Source organism: Semicossyphus pulcher, unplaced genomic scaffold (assembly GCF_022749685.1).
Source record: "Semicossyphus pulcher isolate SPU_LCO1_2020_fin unplaced genomic scaffold, fSemPul1.0.p SCAF_22, whole genome shotgun sequence".
Classification (NCBI taxonomy): Eukaryota; Metazoa; Chordata; class Actinopteri; order Labriformes; family Labridae; genus Semicossyphus; species Semicossyphus pulcher.
The window spans coordinates 11066199-11090819 of NW_027211696.1; the positions used below are offsets into that span (position 1 = coordinate 11066199).

At 41.5% G+C, this 24621-nt stretch overlaps 1 protein-coding gene across 2 annotated transcripts in view; it reads right to left on the minus strand.

The window, feature by feature from the left end:
- Positions 1-20757, minus strand: part of eng (endoglin) — a 48976-nt gene extending 28219 nt beyond the window's left edge. For both annotated transcript variants that reach the window (XM_069673594.1, XM_069673593.1), the window contains exons 1-3: positions 20665-20757; positions 19510-19658; positions 3011-3153 (exon numbers count right to left, since the gene is read on the minus strand). In XM_069673594.1, the coding sequence (XP_069529695.1) occupies positions 3011-3153; positions 19510-19567 (201 nt within the window). In that variant the 5' untranslated portion in view covers positions 19568-19658; positions 20665-20757. The remainder of the gene's footprint in view (positions 1-3010; positions 3154-19509; positions 19659-20664) is intronic.
- Positions 20758-24621: the final 3864 nt, after the last annotated feature.

Below are 24621 nucleotides of genomic sequence, written 5' to 3' on the forward strand. Positions count from 1 at the left end.
GTGTGAAAAATAAAAAGAGACAATGAGTAAACAGCACTTGCTTAACACGAGCTATGTGAAAGAACTACACAAAGAACTCTAAGTGAGAACAAACAGAAGAAGCAAACAAACAGAGCGTGCTGATAAAGAAATGACTAATGTGAGCTGACCGACAATGCTGGACAGTGAAAAATGGAGCCTGGCACGGCAATAACAACATAAAGATTAAAAGTTTTCTGGAGTTATTTTCCAGTGTCGTTCCCCAAAGCTAAAAGTTTTAACAATGAAAACGACCTTATACACTGTGCATCTGCAATTATGGTGGGTGTTGTTCAGCTGGAGAGGGGAATTCTTTGAACACATGGTTGGCTTACAGAGCTGGGTTGTTGTAGAAGACTGTTCAGTGTGTCAACAAGCTGTTGCATGTTGGGAAAAAATCCTTTGTCAGGCATCTGTTACGGTTTAGTTAGTTGTTTGGCTGTAACATGTTCAACATGGGGTTGTTTTCTGGGCTTATTAAAGCTAGGGATTTGAATTTGTAAAACAACAACATCAACTAAAATAGAATAAAAAATAAGACCTAAAATATATTTACACTCCCGATGGACAATTATAAAATAGTCAACAAGACTTGGTTAAAACCTGGTATGTAGCTGACCGCATCAGGTCAGTGTGCGCTTTTGTGGGCAATGTGTTACAAGGACTGTCCTTATGAGGCCGATGACGACGTGTTTGAAAGCAGGTGCGCGCTGCGGACGCAGGTGAGGACTGCAGACGTGCAGCGGAGGAGCAGCCCCGCCTACTCCCTGAATAAAGTATCCAGAGCCGTGTAGACAGAGAGTCGCACCAGTGGAGGTCCGATATGCACCATGATCTGCCATTGTGATGTCGCAACTCTCCCTCTCTACGTCTCTGAAAGTACCGTCAGTCAGTTGGGTCACATACAGACCCGTGTGTAGGGCTGACCCCGGAGGTCAGCCAAAAACATAATAAGATGAAAAGCGATGCAGCTGAAGTATTATCTTTTGTAGTCAAGTTTATTGACAAAATACTGCCCCTACATTACCCACAATGCAACTCAGCTGCCTATGATTCAGGCAGAGATTCACTTGTGCTAAGCTGCTGCTAATGTAGCCTTTAGCCTCTCAAGCGTGCGACAAAGGTCGACTTCTTTCCAGGTGCAGACCCCAAGATTTTGTCGTCCTGAGTCCTGATCAAAAAGGACCCAAGTGACATCACTTAAGGCCATTTATTATTTACAAACAAAATCATACAAAAAATATCTTATATTGTTTGCACTTCTTTCTTACCTCTTCTGGTTGTAGCTTATCTGATTAATCTCTATGTCGTGCACTTCTCATTAGGCCATTCTAAATCTGTATAACACAAGCCTGATGGATGATGTGCCAAGTAGCGGTGACTCAAATATAAAGCAGTGCTCTTATTTATTATTTATATGTCCACTAATAAAAGGACTACTTTATTTTTTAGTGCTGGATAGTTTTATTTTTGCTGTTATTCACAATCTGCCTTTTTCCCCTGCCTGCAGACAAACTTTGTCGAGTTTCCTAACTCACCTCATTCACCTGGCCAAACAGAGTGGGGTTTTTTTTTTCTAGCACAACTTCACCCACCTCCAAGTTGCACAGAGAAGCAAAAGTCTGAAGAGGTCAAAACTGCAAGCGAGCTGGTCCGACAAAAAGCAAGTGTTGCTGGAGTTTTGACCTCTCCTCTCACCTGCCTACCAACCTGCTCCATCGTGTTATTAGCCTGAGTGTATACGGAGGAGAACTCTGCCAGGTCCGTCCATGTTGTTTCAGCTCTTACAGGCATATACAGTAGATGTGTGTTGTCAACGGTTTCCCTCTTCGCCAAGAAATTTAAACACAAAACAAGTAGGTAGCTTATTTAAAGTTATTGTTGGTGAAGCGGAGCAGCAATGCTAAGTCAGGCTACTGTTTAATTAGACCTAGCAATATTAACCAGGAGTGTTAAAACAGAAGACAATTGCTATTGTTGTTTCAGGTGCACACTCTTTGAACAAAGCAGGACATGGGCAATTTGAGGTGATGAAATCATAACATGCAATACAGCCCATTTTAGATGCTTACACGGATATGCAGAAACCAGAATATAACTACCTTCCTAGCTTAGTAGGCTGCCATAGGTGACACTTTTTGAAAGATGCATTTTGCTTTTAGTCTGCTGATAAAGCACTTTGAAAATCAAAAATGAACTGAAAGGTTCCAGACTAATCCACATCTGCAAATTGGTCAGGCAATGCCAGGATAAAAAGGCATAAAAACTGGAGGCAGCAGCTAAAAGCTAGCTCTTGCTCTTTCCAGAACAAACATCAACACCTCTAAAGCTGACTGATTAACATGCTGTTTTTCTTTTGGTTAACCTGTGCATGAACAGAAATGTAACGCCACAGCTTCAGGGCAAAGCTGTGCGCTGAAAGCAACTCATTCTACTCCATAAAAATTGTTATTTTAAGCCTTGTGTCACCCTTGTGTTTACCACAGTTCATCACAGCGAACTGCGATGTAATCTCCCTCACATAAATCAACTTCCGTAGTTGGCTTTGCTGTTTTAATGCTGTTACATGCAATCTGGCAGAGGCTCCAGCCAGTGTGAAGTAAAATTGAATTCAGACCGTCTCCTGTGTTTGTAACAATGAAGGACATGTTTTATGATCTGACATGTTAGAAATGCATACAAGATGCGCATGTGTGCAATGCTTCGTAGGTGTGACTTGACATTGTGCTTTCCACTGAAAAGGATGATAAATTATCAGGTGATAACAAACCCATGACAGGCCATGGTATTGGATTTGAATGATAAGCACCTTGACAGCAGCTTTAGTGTTGCTACTGTACATTTTAAGCAGTAAGAAAAAGGTTTTGGTTCCCATTACAGTCGTGTGTTTTAACTAGCATCTTACATTTCACTCCCAGTCTCGCAGATTTGCACATTTACATAATTAGCCCGAGTGCTCAGCATCTCATTAGCACAACCTTGACATGCTTACCCTGACGCCAAAGTTCAGATTAAGGATGTGGACCTCTGTGTTGTTCTCCGTGATGAAGCTGGTCCAACAGCCAATTCGCATCTCGCTCACATAGACCCATGGGTTGTCGTTAACCTTCGTCAGATCACATGTCTGACTTGAGGCTGAAAAGGAATCAAGTGCAAATGTTAGGCCAGCATCAGCGCACATAATCTCTCGCCTCCAACGTTGACAGCAAACTCCGGCATTAGCTCGTCTTCTGTGTCATAAGACAGGTAATGCAGGATTACGAAGACGCTAAATTTGCACATAAATGAAGACCTATATGTGCGGCGGCAAAAGAAATCCATTATTTAGGAGATAGATGAACCCAGCTATGTTACAGATACCTTGTCTGAAAGGAGCTAAATTTGGTATTAGTCATTGTGAAAGCTTTCCCCTGGTCTCAGAGTATGGATGTTAAATGTGTGGGTAGGACTACATTGTTTAAAAACGAATCTGTGGGTTCACGTTTATCAGACGTGTCAGGATACAGAGCTGCAGTCATCCATCACGCCTGCTCGCTCTGCTCTCTGCTGTGAGCCTGCTGTTTAACCTGGGGATCCGTGTCTCTGGAGGCAGAATTAATCAAGCCAAGGCTGTGCGGTCATGGATGAGGTTGGGTATAAACGCTTGGTGTTTGACCTGGGCAATGTGTGTGTGTACTTTTTGTGTGAGATTAGAGTGAATATGCGCGTGCACTGGCTCCCTCTAACCTGTCTGAAGCTGGCGGGGACAAAACATTCTTGAGCAAACTTCCTCTTTCCTCAGAAGAACAGTGGGGGATAGAGCGAGAAGGGTCAGATGTCTTTTCTAACTCAATCAAGGATGTCTTTCCTGGCCCATCTCCCACCTTTCACTGATTAGAGATAAAAGGATCGGGCTGGGGCATTATGCGACTTTTTTGGCATGCCAATCTTGGTATAAACCACCATGTTGATCATGGTCTTTGATCTGGATTAAGTTGAAAACAGGGTTTGGTATCTGTAACCGTAACTTTAGCTTTAAATTGGTCTTTTGCAGACATAAATTTGTTGCCAATAAACTCAAATGTTCAAGTGATTCCTTTTAGCTACAAGCTGAAGTGGTTCAGCAAAACATGGCAGCTAGAGTAGCTTGGAAATTAAGTCCCAGTGTTACTGGGGACCTGACTTCACTGGCTTCTGTGTAAAAACACGTTATTTACTATTAGCAGCAGTTAGTGGAGACCTTAGCAGCAAATAAAGCTAACTCAGAAAGAGTTGAGCCACAACAGCAGGGAGGACATCAAAAGCAGCAGCTGTTAGCTAGTAAGCTAGCTCAGTTGGCCAGTCAGCTAGTCCACTTAGCTGGACCAAATCTGGATTAAAGTCGGGGTTGTGTATATTTCATTAAGTTGTGTTTTTAAACACTAGTCTCTCTGGAAGCGTCTTGAGGGTCTGTGTCCACTAACGCCGTTTTTTGCGCTGTCAGCACCCACAACCTCAATTTCAGAGCGCTTCTCACTGGTGCTTATTGTTGCTAGGTTACCAAAGTTGTCTGGCGGCACTTCCGCTTCCCTCGGTAGTGATAGTTAAGTGTGTTATAAATTGCTCCGAATGCTTAATAGTTGCTTTTATCGAAGGAAATTTGTCGAAAACGCAAAAACAATGGAAAGGAATGGTGTCCTAGCATTAGCAGCAGATCTACACCTGAAACACCTCGAAAGAATCAGCTTCACCTCAGCCACCCTTCTTGATTTCGATTGGTCGGTGAGGGAGAAGTGACATTAATATTGTTCCAAAACTTGAACTATTTTCAACTGGGAGAGAAAAAACAGCAGACGTCGAGGGTGCTGCAAGCGCAAAAAAGCACCGTTAGTGGACACAGGCCCTAACTCTGAATGCATTTTAATCAGTGCAACATTTCATATAAGCTGAAGCTGCCATATTGCCCTGGACCTGGTTTCCAATGGAACACAGAAGTGAGTCGCAAAGCTGTGTCTGAATTCACAGGCTTGTACAGGAAGTACAAGTCAACAAACGCTCACAGATTTTAATCTCAATGCATAAGTATGCAAATGTAGAGCTACAGAAAAAATGTTTACATGAAAACCGAATATTTAATCCTTTTGGTATTAATGCACCTTTTTGAATCGTATGATATTTCATACCCTCAGGGCATTAGTCAAAACTGCTAACTCTGTAATGCACCCTAATATTTGATAAGCATATCTACAGTAAGATGAATATAAGCAATAAAAGCCTAAGCATCCCTGTGCATGCCTCAATCACCCCTCAAACAGCTGGTGCTGAAGCATAAGCGAGTGAGAGTGATATCACACCAGACACAACTAATTTAGTAAGCAAATGCTGCATGACATACCGCTCCACTGACTTTTATGATATATTTGGTGTGTTTACCCAGCGGGCCGTAATCCCTCAGAGAGGAGATGTGCTGTGAAAACGAGTGAGACGAGAAAAGGGAAGAGGAGAAGAGAGGAAAGGGTTAATAGGAAATTACAAAGTTTGGAAGGTCAACAGGATGTGCTTTATTTAGAAGCGGCACTAATCAAAGACCTTGGTCGAGGCAATGTCATCGCGAGCAGCGGAGGAGAATGGACAGAGATAGAGATAAAATGGGATAGAAAGTGATGAATGCGCTGGAAAGAAAAAGGAGGGAGCGAGAACATGTTACACAAGCAGCTTTTTTTCTTCTGCTTTTGTTGCACCCACAATGAAATTGGCCTGGTATTACGGACTCTTATTCATTCGTTCAATTCATTTATTTGTTCATAACATCTCTGACCCATAATATCGCTAATGGAAAAATCCATTGTGGAGATATTATTTTAATTCACTTGAAAGGATCACAGTCATTTTTAGAGTTAGCTTGTCCCACATAATATCTCAGATGCGGCGTATTGAAGAAAATTTTGGAAATTACACGTCTTTTGTCCCATGAAAATCTTACTTTTCTGCCTTTTCTGTTGGAGCACCACATTGGGCTCTAATTGGGGGGTTTCAAGGGAGCTGTGTCATTAAATCACGTAACAACATCTACTCTGCTCGGCTCTGGGCTGCAGCTTTCCTGACAAACAAGATGGAGAGCCATCCACGCTGCTCCACCATCCCTCTCTCCCTCCCTCACCCCAGAGGTCAAGGCTGGTTTCCTGTTATTCTGGCCCTCTGTGTTAATGTCTGTTGCTCAATACCCACATCCATAAAGTTATTTCTCTCTTGTTCGGCGGTGACGGAGTCAACGGCCCATGACTGTCGCCCGAGAGGTTCTGGTATAAATCACACAGACTGCGTTAAGACTTTGTGACCGTGTGTGTTTGTGTGTGTGCACATGCCTGTGTCACTGTTCTCCTTTTTTTTTTTTTTTTTTACGAGTCACCATAGGATATGAAGAACATTCATTTTGCCCTCTTGACCCCGGAAATGCCAATGGCTTCGCTAAGCGGTTTGCTGGTAAATGAGGTATAGAAGAGCCATTCCATTCCCTGTCCTTTTTATCTACTTATATCAGTCCCCTCCATTTCCCATTCCATGAGAAGACATGTTTATGGATGCTGGTGATTTCCATTTAGATGCTAGGTATGACGGGGGGATGTGAGTAGTAAACATTAGGGAACATTAGGAGGGACAGAAAATGGGCTCTTATCATGATAAGTGCTTTTAATCTGTAATAATCTCAAAGTTTGATCTAATTCTTAATGAAAACTCCACTTACACATCATATTGAATGGGTGTCAATGGATTTGTAAGCCTGTATAGACTTCTAAGCTAATTACCTTATTAACACCAGCCAAATTGCAAGACTTAAAAGGTGCTTTTATTTAACTAGAAACATATTAAAACATATAATAGCAAACTGATCGAATGCTCGTAAAATTAAGACCAACGAGTCCGCAGCCAGAATCGATAACAGCCAATTTGCTGTTACTGAAGCAGCCTTTGGAGAAAACCCATTTTTGTAGACTGTGCCAATATCTGAGAGTGATGAACAACTAACAGTATGATGCACTTTAAATTGCCCTCGGCAAGTCTCCTGGTTTTTCTGCAGCACCCTGGAGCCTGCCACCTAACGAGGAGAACAAAAGTTCCCATCTGGTGACTTCACACGTTATCTGCTTGTTCTTTCTGAACCCTCAGGGCATTCCAGAAAGAAAGACGACAGGAGACGGGGTTCACCAAATCACAGACATCTGCTTGTGTTTGCATGTGTTCAATTGAGCATAGTACCGTTAAGATGGAACCACGACTGTGACCATTTTAGGGCATGTCAGGATCAGATTGACGTTAACTATCTTCTGACTCCATCAGGCTATCGGCCTTCAAGATTAGCACAACATTGCGTGTTTTGCTGGTTTTAGTTTGGGACATATTTTGGTTAAAACAACATTTGATGACTCACAAGGTAACAACAGTTTATGTTACCACTTCCTAGCAAACATTACCATTAGCTACACATTTTGATCCTTTCTTATTGTAATGTAAGACACTATCAAACAGTAATGTTAGCATTCAGTCACTCCGTAGCTAACCATAATAATATCGCTAATGGGTAATCCAATATGGGCTTAAAATATGGCCCTCTGGATTTTCACTACTCGTTGTCGTTTCAGTTGCTGATTAATTTAGAAGCGTCCAAATGCTAATGATTTGTCACGTTCCACATGTTTATTCCCCTGACAACCTGGAACAAAATAGTATAACATCATAACAAGTGGGAGTGGGAATCGCAAGGCAACTCACGATACGATACAATACGCGATACGAGACCCACGATAACAACATCACGATACAGCGATAACTGATAGATTGCAAGACAGTCATATAATGATACATCACGATATCCGATTAACTTCTTCCGCCCATTAATTTCTGTTGAAGTTAACCTCAAATGTCTGTTAAGTCACTATCTACCGCCGAATGAGGTAACGCAATGGTGATTGAGCCTATGGCCCACTGATGAAAGCCTTTGCATTTACAGTATTATAGACTGGGTGTCTGCGGCGAAGAAATCACAAACAGCGCCACCCAGAGAGGGTAGGCGGAGCTAAGCTCCTTTTTCAGTCTCTGCAAGTGTAGTCGGTAAATGGTAATCTGAACAAACAAAGAAAAGACCGATGACTACAGATACAACTGATGATGGAGGCAGTCTAAAAAGGAAAGCGACCGTCAGCGATCAACCGTTACAACCGGAGCCAACCGTGGACGTCACACATGCAGCACTGGCAAGTGTGCAATCCCGCAGTTACCATTTATCGCCATTGGTGCCGCCAAAGAGAACCAACCTGAGATCCTGGAGATGACGTCTTTAAGCAGTGACACGGTGAGTCAAAATGGCAGGGAAATCTGTTAAGAGCGCCCTATATTTGTAAGATACGATATGGTCATTGTATTGCACAAGTCAGGACAATGATATTTTGTCCATAATTATAACATAATTGTGCTTCCAACCCTAAACATGGCGACAGGAAAATGTGGCCAATTGATGTAGAGCAAAGCATGGATAATGAGGGTTTAGCCTGATTAAGTATAGTGCAGTCTCGAGCTGAGCCTGAGAAATGTAGCTTAAAATGTACAGTTTTTGATGCAATTGATCACAATCAGCACAAAAATTGCCGCGTCAAATGTCCTGTAAATGGCACACAATGGCTCCTGACTGTCTGTACAAAAAGCAGAAGTGCCAACAAAAAGTACGACAGGTTATTATCTGTTACTGTACATGTGACTCACTAGATTATCACTTCTTCTTTTAAACATATTTTTGGGTGTCGGCATCTGTTTGCTCAGCAAATAATAAAAGAAAAAATGCCTCAGTTATATTTCAAAAAGTGACAGACGTGCTGCCACCACAGAGGAAGCCTGAATCCTGCCAACAGGAAGTCACTGTTTGGGAAAAGAGCATTTCTTCATGGAAAATCAAAGTACTACGATATTATATTTGATGGAGTCAGCTTAATCATTTGTTGTGGAGGTTTTTTGCTGAGAGTTTTCCATATTTACAGTGTTTTACAAGACTTTGGGGATGAGGTTTGCTGTTAGCGCTACTGCTAGTGCTGTTTACGTTAGCTTGCTACTTCTGCTGCCAAATTACAGATCTAAAGCTCTACCTGCCTGTTTGAAACACTGTTGCTTCAATTTTGAGCCTCCGTGATGTGGACACTGCTGAGAACTGACAGGTTGTGTGAAGCCCTTGAATTTAAATTTCCATCTAACCCTTAACTAAATGTTGATTTAGATTCAAGGGATTGAGTACCGGCGGTCCAATAACTAGCTGCCTTTTCACTCACCTGAGGCGAGCAAGCGGGCAGGCTTGATTTCATGCCCTGACTTCATGCCTCCCCTCATTGTAAGTCACTGTGAGGAAGAGTGCGGCTACTTGTCTGGAGTTTAGATGCAGACTTGTAGGGCTTGACAGAAAAAAAAGAAAAAAGGAGGGGAAGCCCTGACAGCAGACGACGTCAAGACCAACTGTCTCCCTCGTTCCGTCGGGGGTAGAGTAAACTGTTTGTGTCCAGGGTCGGATGGCGGAGTCATGATGGGGGGAAGGCGGAGGTATGGCGGGAGGGAGGGGTCAGAAGTCCTATCGGAGTTTGTCGGAGAGGGAAAGGGGGAGCTTCAAGTCTCTCTCTCAACTCCACACACATACACACACACCTATTGTCCCGGCGTTTCCGCAGCTGCAGATTGAGGCCTGACCATCCACAGGAAGGTAAACAAGCTCTTATCAGTGCTCTGCAGGGGCCCGCACTGTCCCCTGGCCTCTCAACCCTGCATTACTACACACCACACACACCGGCTTCCTGACCATCTCACCTCCCTTCTCCAGAAGTCACAAAATTCTTCTTAAAAAATTGCTGATAAGTCTCGTCAGTTTAATGGCCGAAGACTTTTTTCGCGTGTGCCAAGTCTCGCGTCCCTTGATTGTCGAAGAGGAACTGAGGATGTGATAGCGGGTCTTGGAGACAGCCTGTCTTCACACTAGCTCTGTTTACACCTCGGGGAGCCATTCGTCCGTCGTCTCGTCGTTGTCGGAAGCCGGCGGAACAACAAGTCAGACGGTGGCGTATGTAAGGTCTATGGCTCACTTCCTCCGTCTCTTTATGCCCTGTCGGCTGCTCGTATTTAGCCGTCCTGTAGTCTTTGTGGTTCTTTGAAAAATATAAAAATGTACCATCATTTTTATTCTGATACATTCAGGTGATCTGTTATACTCAGACGCTATCCGTTACCGTGTGAAGTCCGCCTTTTCCACTCGCTCATGTGCTTACTTTCCCCCCTAAATACACTAAAAGAGCACTAGCAAAACACAATTAATCATCTGAGTGTTAATTGGTGGATAGACAGACTAATTTAGCAAGTTTCATGCTAACTGCGAGCAAGCCAAAGCAGATTGAAGCGTTAGAGATTCATTGCACGCCGGTTGCTCCCAATCATTCAAGATTAATGTAGCTTTGCACAACATATGCTTGGTGTAGAACCAACAGAGATTAGCTCGTTTTTCTTGACTGATTTTTGCCAGCAAATATTAATGGTTTCCGATACGAGGGCGGCATACTAATGAAGGCTGTGGTATTATATTTTTTTAAACATATTTAAAGCGAGCGAAGTCAAGGGTACGATCGATGATCCATTATGATCCAAACAACGAGCCACGGCAACCCAGAGGGGAGAGGCTTTCAGTCGTCTTTTAATGCTTCGACACCAAACAACAAGCAAATATTCCGTTGGCATCAAGAACAGAATGTTTTAATTCATTCGGTGACAAGAAAATGGGCCTCCATGAACATAAAGGTTTGAATTATCTCCAAGAGAAATCCATGTCTGGCTTTGAGTTTATGATTTCATTTTCACAATTTAACTAATGGAAGTGTCTGTACCGGGGAGAGCTGTTTGACAAGTGTAACTTTATTCCCTCCGGCATCCGCCGAAAGATTATTAAGTATCCCGAGTTTGACTGTTGGATTTGTTGTAGTTACAGCGTTTGAGCAGATTAAAATAATCTGTCAGATGTCTCAGGGCTTTTACTTCTGAGTCGCACGTTCTGCTTTCTGACATATCACAGAAATACGAGCAAATGAAAAAAATCCAGCGTCCAAATCCGGCGAGGATAGTCTCGTCACGTCAAACATACACACATACACTATGCACGCACATGCAGACATCAGAGGGAGATTTCAGCTCTTTAAATACAGATTGACCGGTGTGGCACCTGAATCAACAGGAAAACTACCCACCCAGTGCTTCAAGAGGTTCTGCCGTTATGCAACGCTCTGTTGCGCACTGTGAAGCAACGTCCACTTTAGAAAGGGAAGTATGTTCATGCAGAAAGATGGTATGTAGTTGAAGTACATGGTAAAAAACGCATTAACATTCTCAGGAGTTTGTTGGAGCTTCCTCAGGGCCTAAAGTTTAAACCATGGCTCTTCGATTGTGTGAAAACATGAGAAGTGTTTTCAGCTGAGAACATTTTGTTCAACATTAAAGGGACTGATCAACAAGTGGATTCTACCCTGTGTTCAGCACCCTCTTCAATTAAAAGCACCACTGAAGGAAGTTTCAGCGAAAAGAGGACCATGGATCGGAAGCCATCCAAGAAGTTTCTCTCGACCACCTTAGACATAAAGTCCAAGGTGAGTCAGCTGCCCCACCAAGAGTTTCCCCTCCCAGTTCTATCCTAACACACAGGTACGCTTCCTGCGTTTGTGCAGACCCATGCAGGCTACACCACGGGCAGACAGACCGAGAGATAAGAGCACAGAATGCCATGCCTTATCTGCGCAGACAGCAGGCATGTTGAAATGAGCACAAGTGGTCGCCATGCTGACGAGGCGTTTATCTCACCCACGACTAATGAGCCATTGAGAGCTCATGCTGCCGCATAGTGAAACGCAAAGGTCCTTAGGGTGCAAGATCTCGTGCAGTCATAGTGATGACCGTCGTGAGAAGGTCAGCCGAGATACAGCAAGGAGCCACAATCTGAAATCTATAATGATTTATAATGATGGACATTATGGAGCGCTGGGCTCCTCATACATACGAAACTTTCTGTGCGGAGTCAGGCTCGGCTAATGCTTGAGAGGAGACATGGTTATGTAACACAGAGGTGAAGATCAGACGGTGTATGCAGTGTGAAAGGGTTGTCATTTTTAGACTCTCACCTAAAAGTGCACCTTTTTTTCCGCATGAGGATACTTTTTAACACAATTTACAGAAACCAGAGTCCTCTCATGGCAAGGTGAGCTTAAAATATGTTTCCAGTAATAGAAAGTGAAAGAAAAATGGGGATATAACGCAAGAGGTCTGCAGAGTTTGCTGCACAGTGTTCTGGGTAATAAAATCTTGTGTATTTATTGATAATTTTCTTTCTTTTTCCAAAGTTTTTTATCATTCAAAACTAATACCAAAACAAAACCCAATTAGGTCCTTGTAATAAGCGTTAGTTAATAGGTAATAAGACCCTTAGAGTATGCTTATTAACATTAAACATGTGTTAATAAGACTATAAGTGTTATTAAAAGTATGCACTTTTTATTCATGTAATTGCCTTTTAAAAATCTCTTTTATAATGTTCAGTTGAAATATTGAACTGTTTTTGAGTTTTTGTAGATCACTCTCTTAATCCCCTTTCCCACTGGTCAAAAATCCTGCAAACACCCGTCTTTTTTTCTGAGTGGAAAGGTGACAATCGGCATTCAGACCCGGGTAATTATTGCCTCGGTTCCGATTGGCTAAGACGGGAACACAAAACCCGTGTCAACATGTACATTTAAATTCAGAGGAACTGTCTGACGCTTAAAACATTTCATTTTTATGTAATCATTTATTTACATTTTATCCACCTTCACCCCCTCCCCATGTAGTGCTTATTACAAATGGGAGCTGCAAAAAGGACAGCGTTAACTGTTAATACGTGCATAATAAAGGCTTTATTAACCTTAATAAGGCACTGTTCTCGCTTTAGATAGAGTAGCTGCAAAAAGCATAAACAAGTGTTTATTATGCAATAATTAGTAATTAACTATGCGCTTACTAAGTATGTATTAAGCTTAGTAAAGGCTTAAAAAAGGCATAATAAGTGAGTAAGACTCAATGAGTTTGTAATGCTATTATGAACAACAAGTGCTTATAAATGTCTTATAATCTAACAATAAACATGATTATGATACTATTATGGACATTTCTATCGTCTTATTAACATATATTTAATGTTAATAAGCATCTTATAAGGGTCTTCTTACCTATTAACTAACGCTTATTACAAGGACCTTAATATAAAGCATTACCGTCATTTCTTTTTCTTAAGGATCCCACACACAGCATTATATATATATGTCACATTGCATGTTACAGTCTCAATAAACAGTGCAGCGTAATCCGGTATAAAGCATGTGGGAACTAACAGAACAACTGCACCGAGGCTCTCCTTCACACTGCCGTCTGTATTCAAACAGAGGAAAAGCGAGGCAGTCAGAAATGGATTGTTATTTGGGAGGGGCATAACATTGGAGGAGATTGAAATCGGTCTGAGGCAGCGACAAGTGGTCGCGTCTCCCTGCCACCCAGTCTGACTGCAGGCTGCGCTGGCTCACTGCAGTCAAACAGGGGAAGTGGACTGTTTTGACTCTCAACGCCATATTTAACATGATGTTTTTTTCTTTCTCTTTTTTCCCCCTCTGGGCTTAGCGTGCCTTCTGAGAAACCTTTGTCATCTCTTTCCAACTTTTTTTTTTTAATCCTTTCTGCCAGCTAACAAATTAATCTTAAGTTTTTTTTGTCTTATTACTCAGCCTTTTATTTGCATTATTCTTTAGTTTTTAATTTAACTGGATCACCATGTCTCCCTTCTTTTATCCCCGTCTTGTTCTTTTTTCCTATCTCCCCATTCTTTTAATCCCCTATTTCCCCACATCTTCCCTCTGAACTACTTATCTGCTCTTTGACAGTCACACGAATTTGACCCCCCACTCCCTTACTGTCTCCATGAATCAGTCTTTATGAATTCTGTTATCTCTTCTCGTCTGTCGGTCTGTCTCGCTCTCTTTTCCCTCTTTAAGATTCCTCTTCAGACACCCCTCCCTCCCTCCTTCCACCCCCAGCGGCTAGCTAATCACTTTTGTGCTTTTCCTCCAGCCCGTGGAGGGAGACTCTGGGGTAGGAAGAAAATGCAGCAGGAGGTCTGGCGGCTGACATCATGATGCCCGGCTCCCACTGGGAAAGTTGTTGCAGCGGGGGGCATATTCAACACTACTTCCCTGGCAGGAAATGCCGGGCACACAGCGGATAAAATCACTACATACAAAGACTTCAGTCAGACGCATAGATAATTGTTCAAAAGTCTGACTGCTACAGGCAGCTTAAGTGGTCGCGGTTGTTGTGCTTGCCACTTGAAAGTACAGTAGTTTAGAAACATATAATCTTCTATGGCAGAATCTGGAAACTTTCATTATTATACCTTATACACCTTATAGTTATATTAGCTTAGCAATGCTAGCTATTTAAAGAACATGTATGCTAACTCCACCACCTTTAAGAATTGCAGCTTAGTTTACTCATCATCAGGACTACTACAAAAAAACTGTGGTATTACGTCTTCTGCTGCTCTGGAGGAGTTTGGTCAAATTAAGGAAGATAACCCTGATGATGTCATCAGGGTTATCTTCCTGATGACATCATCAGGGTATCAACTTTGCACATGGAGAATTTATAACAGTAAGCCTGTGTAACAAACGTAAGGTCAAGGGTTTGTAAAGATGTACTATAACTAGGCAGAGAAGGTCTGATGAACGAGCATAATCAGGTTGCATTATGGGAAATGTGTTTTTTTACAGCAGTAAACCATTAAACAATCTAAAAGTTAGAATATTTTGGCCTTTGCTACTCCAATTTTGAGCCGTCTTTTAAAGATTCATGTTAAAATATACGTTTCAATTTTATGGAAGCAAAGATGCTTCATTAAATATGTTCCCTAAACGCCATCAAACGAAAGTTGCAAGAACATTTTTCAGCTGCCTCGGAGCAAAAAGACTGAAATAAACAAGATAAACAAAGTAAGGTCCAAAAAACATGAAAACTAAAGTGAAAAAATGACGGCCTCAGCTGACCAAACAAACAGGGAGAATGAATTCCAGCATGGCACAGGCAACTCCGCCTGTATGATCTTGGCACAAACAAATACCCCCAGTTAAATGACTAAAGGGATTTAGACAAATCGTGGCACCGCAGGCGCTCAGAGATAAACCCGCTGGCTGGACCATGTAAGGCCTTCAAAACAAACAGCAAAAAATTTTAAACACAATTAACCTCACAGGGAGGCAGCGTGGTGAAACTAAGACCGGTGTGATGCTGTCTGTTTTACTGGAGCCTGACAGAAGCCTGTCCAGAGATTATGGGTGAGCTGTAAACAAGACGGAGGCCCGACTGATCTCGACAAATAGGGGATTTTAATAATCATGGAGGGAGGTGGATGAAAGGATGAGCTCTTCTAGATTTAAGGAGATGGGTAGTGGTGGTTGATTTTCATAAATAAGCCAGAGCTGATGAAAACAGGTTGGTACGACAAAATGTGTGCATGTTTGTCAAACTTCAGGGTAAAATTAAGAGCTGTGTCTGGGCTCTTTAGACAGGAAACGAATGCTGGAACTTAAGACCTTGAAACTTGTGGGCTTACCGTAAAATCTGGAATATAAGTCGCACCGGAATATAAGATGCAGTCAGAGGGAAAAAGGTTTTCTATGGCTTTTTATTAATAAAAACGTGTATACAAGTTATTTCAACACTATTTCAATTTATTTTCATTTAACACACTTTCAAAACACACAAGTTTTCGCCATGTCCAGTTTGCAATCCTGCTAGCAACCGGTGCTGTAGGTAGCGGCAGCTGGCAGCCTACGGTAACGTTGATTGTTGTGGGGATGGCGGCTGCACAGGCGATCATGTCGGGGCATGTCCGTGACGCAGCGTTAGCAACAATCAAGTTAGTTTTCCTCGCTTAAAACATCAAGGAAAACACAAAACAGCACTGCGGCATTTTGTAAATAGGAGACGTTGTAGCGGCTTGGACCCGGACATGACGTCTCTACTCAACAACCGACAACTTTAGCGAGATTATAGCGCCATCATCTGGGTAAAATATGTAACACAATAACGGGGTTTGCTGGAGCTTCCTCGAGGCCAAAAGAAAAGTTCAAACCATGGCTCTTTGATTGTGTGAAAACATGACATGAATCGCTTTAGATTATTTTAGCTGAGAACATTTTGTTCAACATGCCAGGGACTGATCAACAAGCGGATTCTACCCTGTGTAACAGCACCTTAATTTAAGGCACCACTGAAGGTTTAGTGAAAGGAGATAGATCGGAAGCCCTCCAAGAAGTTCCTCTCGACCACCTTAGACATAAAGTCCAAGGTGAGTCAGCTGACCCACCAAGAGTTTCCCCTCCCAGTTCTGTCCTAACACAGGTACGCTTCCTGCGTTTGTGCAGACCCATACACCACGGGCAGACAGACCGAGAGATAAGAGCACATAATGCCATGCCATGCGTAGGAGACGTTGTAGCGGTTTGGACCCGGAAACAGTTTAAAGCGGAGGTGTGATGTCACCACTTAACAACCGACAACTTTAGGTAGCTTATAGCGCAGACAATAACCTCTCTCTGCATTTTATACTGGTACATTGGTCGCACCGGTATTAAGGACGCAGCCCACTTTTTAGATGAAAAAAAATGTAATAAAAGTGCATCTTATACACCGAATTTTACAGTAATAACATTTCTAGTTGAACCAGCCTTCCAGCATTTTCCATCAACTATAAAGTCCTTACATTTTGGAGGATTGGTGAGAAAGTTTATCTAGAGCTGCAACACTACCCATAATTCCATCCACTGGTATTAGATAAACTTGGCAATGCACCTCAGTGGGAAGATCTGAAACTACACAACAGCCTATAAGCATGGAAGTGTTCCCAAGTAATGTGATAATGTTGTCGTAAAACACCAATCCGTCCAATAATCCTCCTGTTTTAATACTGCGTCTTTAAAAGTGTATAAATACATGATGGCAGCAAACCCAGGGGGGTGCTCTTGGGAAGTTTCCAGTCGCAGGAAATGAAGTGTGTAAGCAACACGAGTCTTAGATACATAACCTTCAGTAGAGTCAGAGGATTACGTCTGTCATATATAATGCAGTAGAATATCTACACTGTAGATCTGGCTTTGGAAAAATATTGGCGTTGCTTTACTTGTGCAAGTAATAGCTCCCGTACACTCAGACCTTGCTTCACATAAGGATTTAATAAGCCTGATATCGCGGAGCTTACACGGGGTCAAACATATAATAAGTTTGAGTAAAGCTGAAGCAAAACCGAGCTCCAGTAAAAACCCAATATATGGTCGCCTGTAACTGGCAGGGAGTGTCGTGGGATTTGTTGCAGGCCGCGGGCTGTTTTTGATTTACTTTCTCTGTGTTTACTTCTTCTTTTCAGGAACTTTGACATTGTGGATGCTCCCACGGTGACCTGCAGCTGGCGACAATGCTAGTAAAAAACATATCACACCGTAAATTATATGGGTGCTGTGCCTTACTCAGTCGGGGATTTCGCACGTTTGTTTCAGTGTGTCACATCTAATTTTTGTGATTCATTTGTCCGACAGCAACACAGGACTAAGCTCAGGAGACAATATCAGAGAGAATGACACATTCATATGACAATACTGGACACTATAGTGACGAATAACCAACGCACTACACAGAGGAGCTCCTACATGCCACACAGATGTTTTGATTAATGCCTCAACAGTCAGTAAACAGGGTCAGAGAGCAGCGTCTGTCTGTGCCACAGCTTTCTCTGCAGCATAACTAAGAGGAAGAGAAAATCCTTCCTGCTTCTTCCGAGGACAGAAAAAGAATTGATAGAGAATTCAGGGCTATGTATCACAGAGGCAATTAAGGGCTGAGCTAAACAGCTCCTCGCAGACTCCAGCAGAAGACAGTAAGACGGATCCCCTGCAGTGGAAGCTACACGAGGTCAACTCCGCAAAAACTCTGCCAGTTGGCCGGAAAAAAAAAACACCACCTCTGCATCGCTGCCACCGGCGCCCTGCTGAGAGGCTGTTTAACACTGGTGGCAATATTGTGATTCGTCGTACGGGAGGTCAGAGCGGAGGCCAGATGCAGAGCTTGTTTTTCTGGCACGAGTTATGTTGGCTTGTTAGTTTGGCTTTATTTAAAAAGACGGTTTATTTTCCCGATGAATATGTTCATAAACACAGAGTGAGAGAAAGGTTATTTGGCACTTTTAAGTGCTTCTTTCACCTTCGAGTGCAGCATTGTGAAATAAATGCAGGCTCTTATTTCGCTGACTGTTTATGTTGAAACTGTATTACATAAGAGGGTGGTGCATTATGCTCTGTTTGACATTTAGAGTCCGTGGGAAATTGTACTTTACATACAGTTTGCTGTTACAAAGATGCTCATTGCAGAGAGTTTAAAGAGGGTTTTATATATATGTAGTTTTAACATGCGACAGTTTCATACTCAATGAAGTCTATAGATTATAATCACCACACTTGAAGGGTTTACAAGTTGATCTCTAACAGATTTGAAATGTTGTAACATAAAGCAACTTTTATGATAAGGTCAGTGGGTTTGCACAAAAAGCAAATACTGTCTCACTGTGCTCTCAAACAGAATAGGTTAAACATTTTACTGCCAATCAAACGTTTTCACTGTAATATCAATATTTTTTGACCGCAGTGCATAAAGTTTTGCTTGATTTCAAAATAAAGACAAAACCTCACAGAAGTGTTGTTTTAATTGAAAACCATGTGGCCACCCCGTGTGAAACATCGCCGCAGGGAAGTTTCGACCCTAACACCTCGAAAGCAGGAGAGCAGAGCCGGAGTACGAGTCTGGATTACAGCCTGAGGGCACGGAGGGGGTTCACATCTCTTTGCCACCTTGTATGGATTACAGGTTTGAATTTGTTATGGGCCGCCACGGGCTAAGTGTGGAGTGAGGGAGTGGATCACAAAACTGTAAGAGCGCCGCACATGTTTTTTTTGCTTCTTGTGCCTCGACTCTCTTTCAATGAAATCGTCTTAAAACTACTCAAACAAATGCTGCCCAGTATGACTCAGTGATTAAATAATAGTCTCCCTACTCTATACAAATATAATAAGGTGTTTAATAATTGGGTTGCTGTAAGGAAAAAGCAAACAAAATGACAATTTTGCACAAACTCGCTCCCTTCAGACTGGTTGTAAAACCCTGATTTAGTGTGCAGGAACAAAACACAAGAGCAAATAACACTCTTTTATGTCTTGATAATGAAATGACGTCAGAGCAGAGTACAAGGGAAGATTAATATCTGCCTTTGAACTTGCACTGAAAGAAATATGTCCCTGTGGGCTTAAAATCCACTAAATCAAACAGCCAATAAATGCACATTTTAGAATTAAAATCCAGTTACAAAAGACCTGAAAGAACTGACAACTCGGCTGCTGGACTTACCAGAGGCAGCAACAGTGATGCACAGAAGCAGGGCAAGTTGCGTCATATGACCCTCCATCTCTGTTAAATTTGAGGTGATGGTTTGGAAGTTAAGTCGAAGGTACTCAGGGAGGTTGAAGTAACCTTGTCTGGTGTCAGAGCAGCAATGACTGTGGAAGGAGTAGAGCAGACAATTTCAGACTCTAAAAGGTCAGAGGTCATGAAAAAAAGGGGGCTGGAGTCAGTGAAGAGATGTGATGGTTGATAAGGAAGTAAGCAGCTGTCACAACCAAGCACATGACTCTTATTCTGAAGGTGTAATGTTAAAACAACCATTGTGTGTGAGGTTATCACACCAATAAATTATCTGATAAGTGCAGTCTACCTCCAAAACATCTGATTAAAGGCATCAAAATAAAAAAGGGATAACAAAAAGGGTCATCGGTCATTTACACAATCTATTCAACACTAACGTGTTGATCAAATGTCTTAAATTCCTGCAGTGGGATGACCGGATTTTCCGCCAGAGACAGTAAGTCCCGCAATATTTCTGTCCCTCTTCCTGATGCACAATGAGGGTCAGCACCCGAGGGTTATCCGCTGGTCACTTACTTCTGGCCCACTCTGTCAGGAAGCACTACGGCATGGCTTTCTTTAAATAATATCACAATGCCCAGATCAGATAAGGAGGAGGCTGCTCTTGTTATATGATTCATATAGAGGGGAGGAAGAGCCTGTGTAAACTGTTTGTGTACTTTCAAAGTAAAACAAAGAGTCAAGTTATTTCCCGGAATGTTACTTCAAGAGAAATGTCTTCAACCGGCGACAATTTTGTTAAAAGTACACATATAACAAACACAATTCGTGAAATATGCAGTTCTGTCGACTTATATAGAATAAAATAACGATAGGCTAATGAAATTAATGAGCCGAGAAAACAAAATGAAAAGTCGGCAACTCTTCCATAAGACTTCTTTTTTTTAACCCATGACGCCTTGTTGTAATATTTCGCACTTCCTACCGTTATTCGGTTAACATTAGTCATGTAACGGACTGATAGAGCACTAAGAAAAGACTTTAAAAGTTCCTGCCTTCTATGGGCTACTATCAGGGAAATAAAATAGACCAAACGTCACTGCGACAATAGAAAAGTGGAAACAAAATTACGAAACTTACTTTACAAATAAAGTTGCTTTCTTGAATAAAGCAGGCGTGGGCTATAATCCAGGAGAGAGGATTCGGCTGCATTCAGCGATGTAACGGTGTCAGGACTTTCCAAACTTTCTGTGCTGCCTGGGCGGTGCAGATTTACTTTTGTAGCCCTCCCACCGGCATTTTTCCTTTTTTTCTTTTTTTCCCTTTTCCGAGTAGGTGCGGGCCCTGTCAAAGCATTGTCTAGTCAACAGAGAGTCTATTAAAAACACATGCAAATCTTAACCCAGTTCTAAGATTGCGTCATATGTGATTTTCTGTCACTTAACTTTATTTTATATTTAATACTAGGTCCCCGTACTCAAATTACAAATAAATAAATTTAAAAGGAAAACTATATAGAGGAGAAAAAAACATATGTATTGTAATTCTGTCAACATGTACATTATATATACATAAAGACATACATATAGCTTTTATTAAACAATAATAAATTATTTAGAAAATAATTACATTAAAACTAAATAACATGAATAAATAAATATTATAATAATAATATCTTTTCTGTAAGCATAAAAGCATCGTCTGCTCCAGTAGCACAAACTTTTCAATACTGCCTTAAATCTCTCAGGGTGTTCATGCTAAAACCTATCAACGTCACACTTATGGCCCACTAGTTTAGTAAATTTCTAGGTTTGTGTTCTGTCGTGTTTTATCTTAAAGTGGACCTTAAAATCATGTCATACTGTAACATTTCGACTTTACCTTCAAACTCCCATTTGTCCGCCCCATAATCTTCCGGATATGCTCATAAATTATAAAGCTTACAAAGCCCATTAACTTTGGCAATGACCAGGCTCTAGCTGGCAATCTTAGTTTTAGCAAATCTATGGGGGGAAATTGGCAATATAAATTACCTGCCATCCGTTAACTGCTTTATGTTGGAAGAGCCCATCTGAAAGGGGTTTGAAAAACCCCAAAATGACAAGTGGCTCCTTTGAGACAGATGAAGTGGTCCTGGCCGTGTCACCTCCTCACCTCTTCAAGTGGATTCGTCCATGTGATGTCAGAGGTCAAGCGGGAAATAACCGAACGTTATCAAAAAGCGAAGTTGAATCATTGAGTTTTTATCGGTGTTGAATTGAAATACAATTAAAAAAAGATAACAAATGACCCGAAAAGCGATAACATAGAGGGAGAAGGTCAGGGACAAAGAGAAAAAGTCGATGTTTATGCGGCAAAATGTTCAAGTGAACAAGTTTATTTACAATACCGTCGACGAGGCATACAACGGTGTAAACAACACCCTGTTAGCTCAATTGTAACATAACCTTTCACAGTCTGTAGTACCTACCGAAGAGGAGCAAGAAAATTCTGACCAAAGGAGCAACGACAGGCCGATTCGTTAGGAAAACAGGGTATAGAGGAGGCCGCTGCAGAGGACCACCCGGCAGGTGTAACATGTAAGTTAACGTCAGCTAACTTTGTTTAGCTAGCCTACAGAGGCGCTAACTCATGTTTGTTTTCTGGATACTTGGTAACTTATTTCTAGTTATTGCCCAGTCAGTTTTAAATGTTCCTGTAAATTACTGTAAACTTGATTTGATGTACTGGTTACTTTTTAAGACCACTCATACTCACTGCCAGGTGTTTTCAGTTATTCTGATTAGCCTAATTAGCTATGTATGTCATTGCTAGAGTTGTGTTCTGAATCCCTACGAGTTTGAACCATGTAGTGCACTGAATTTACCCTTATCAATTTTAAGTCTCAGCCATGATGTAAAATGATAATAATTCCTAACCATCTGCAGTTTCATATATTTCTCACCAGTAAGCTTTTTAGAGAATATATAACATTGCAAATAGTGAGTGGGTGGAGAAAGCGCAGGTGCTACTAATGACATTATAATGACATTACATTCAAGTCTTCCAGTAAGACATGACAGCAGTCAAGTGTCCCCCCAAATGAAGCTCAAATTATTATTACATTTCCAGAAAGTCATAAAAAGAAATTGGGATTTAATGCACCTGATTTAATTCAGGGAATTTCCATTCTGGTTATTTTTTTTATATGGCAAATTAAAAATGCACATAAAAACAGGTGGACTGAGAAGACACTTAGTGAGCCAGCGTGCACAATACACCTTTCACCACAGACATTTTGAATTATCACCGCAGGAAAAGCACAGATGACACAAATTTAATTTACGATGGATCACTTCCCCAGTAGGCAATGCCAGTGAGCCAGCATGCACAATACCACAACCCTGGAACTGGATAAACTAAATACATTGCGGGTTGTGTTATCAATCACACTTGTTCCTTTCCTGCTATGACAGGCCAAGATGTTTGCAGTGAAAAATAGCAGGACCGGAAACAACTAAGTAGAATCCAGCCATCATTAATTCTATTATTTACACCTGTGCTTTCCCAACTGTGACATGCCAAAATGTTTCCCTTGAAATAGGTCTATCAAGCTCAGTCTGTACGTGCCCACACAGACCTGAGAGGAGGTGTAATAAAACAAAATAAGTGAAAACACCTCTGTGGTGGGTGTGCTGTGGGTGTCTGGGCCCTGTAAAGTCAGAACACATTATTATAAAAGAGATTTATGTAATTTCTGTGACCTCACTGTATGTAACTATGTGTATGTGTTGGGAACAATAATTTACTGGGGGGAAAAATTACTTTGAAAAGTACTTTCATATCATATTTTTTATTGGTTTAATATTTTTTTTATTACATCTTCAGTCATTTATAATCTAATTTATTCTGATGGGACCTAAAATTGAGAAACAGCAGGAACTTCTCTCAGAGGATCTTTAGCTACTGTAGCACTGCTACTTTCTCAGGAAAAACAGACTGTCGCAGAGAGTAGACACAACATCCTTTCTGTACTGACCAGACTCAGAGGAGTCATCATTACATCGAATCAACACTCCACACAAAGTCTGTTGGAATGGAGGAAGAACAGACAGAAAAAAACACACATAGAGTAGACTCCCAACAATGCTTAGGAATCATTCAGAATAATTGCAAAATTGCTGTAGCAAACAGCTCTGTCGATCCCTCTGTGTGTTTTTACCTTGTGCTGAACTAACAGCAACAGGAGAGCAGACAGAAGCTCTATGCTGTTCCATTTTCTCTTCAGTGTGAAAAGCCATGGAAGCTATTTTCAGTTAAGTTTGTTCCTAATCCTGATAATAAAAAGAAGACAAAGGGAGTATATGAAGTAATTTTTGGCTTAGTAACATACTGTACCTGCAAATCACAGAACGCAGTAGGCCTGTGGATTTGCAAGAAAGTGGCGATACAATAGTTATCAAAATGCATCAATTACAATTCTATATATTGCAATATATTGCAATCAATAGATTGCATTGATGATAGGAGCTGCCATCTTGCGTTGGTCACGTAATTTGGAGCCAGAGCTGCGCAGTAGAGACCGACGGGTGGAGCAGCCGTAGCCGCTTCTGCTAACCAAAACGCGCACTTAAATTACCAAAAAAACCAGCAAGGATCCCTCACGCCGGCGTGTTTAACAGCAGAACAGCTTCTTGTGACTGTAGTGATTGTTTTAGTTACTTCTCCTCTCGCCGTTCCTCCTCTACTCTGCTTATCCAGAACAGATTGGCTGCACGTAAATCAGCATGTTAAGAACTAACTATAATAACAGAAACCATGTCTGAGAAACATTTATTTACTGTGTATTTTAATTTTATAGTTTGACTCATGTCCCATCTGTTAACATGGAGGAGGCGGGCATTATGACCTATACTGCAGCCAGTCAACAGGGGGCGCTTTACTTGTAGGGAGCTGTCATGTCGTCCATCTTTTTATACAGTCTATGATTGCAATACTGTAATGAACAACATTTTCTTATATAGTCTCGTATATAGTTATAAAGTATTTACATTGCCTCCATCAGTAAAAAAAAATACAACCTTCGCATGTTATCTGAAACTTTAAATTTGTCACAGA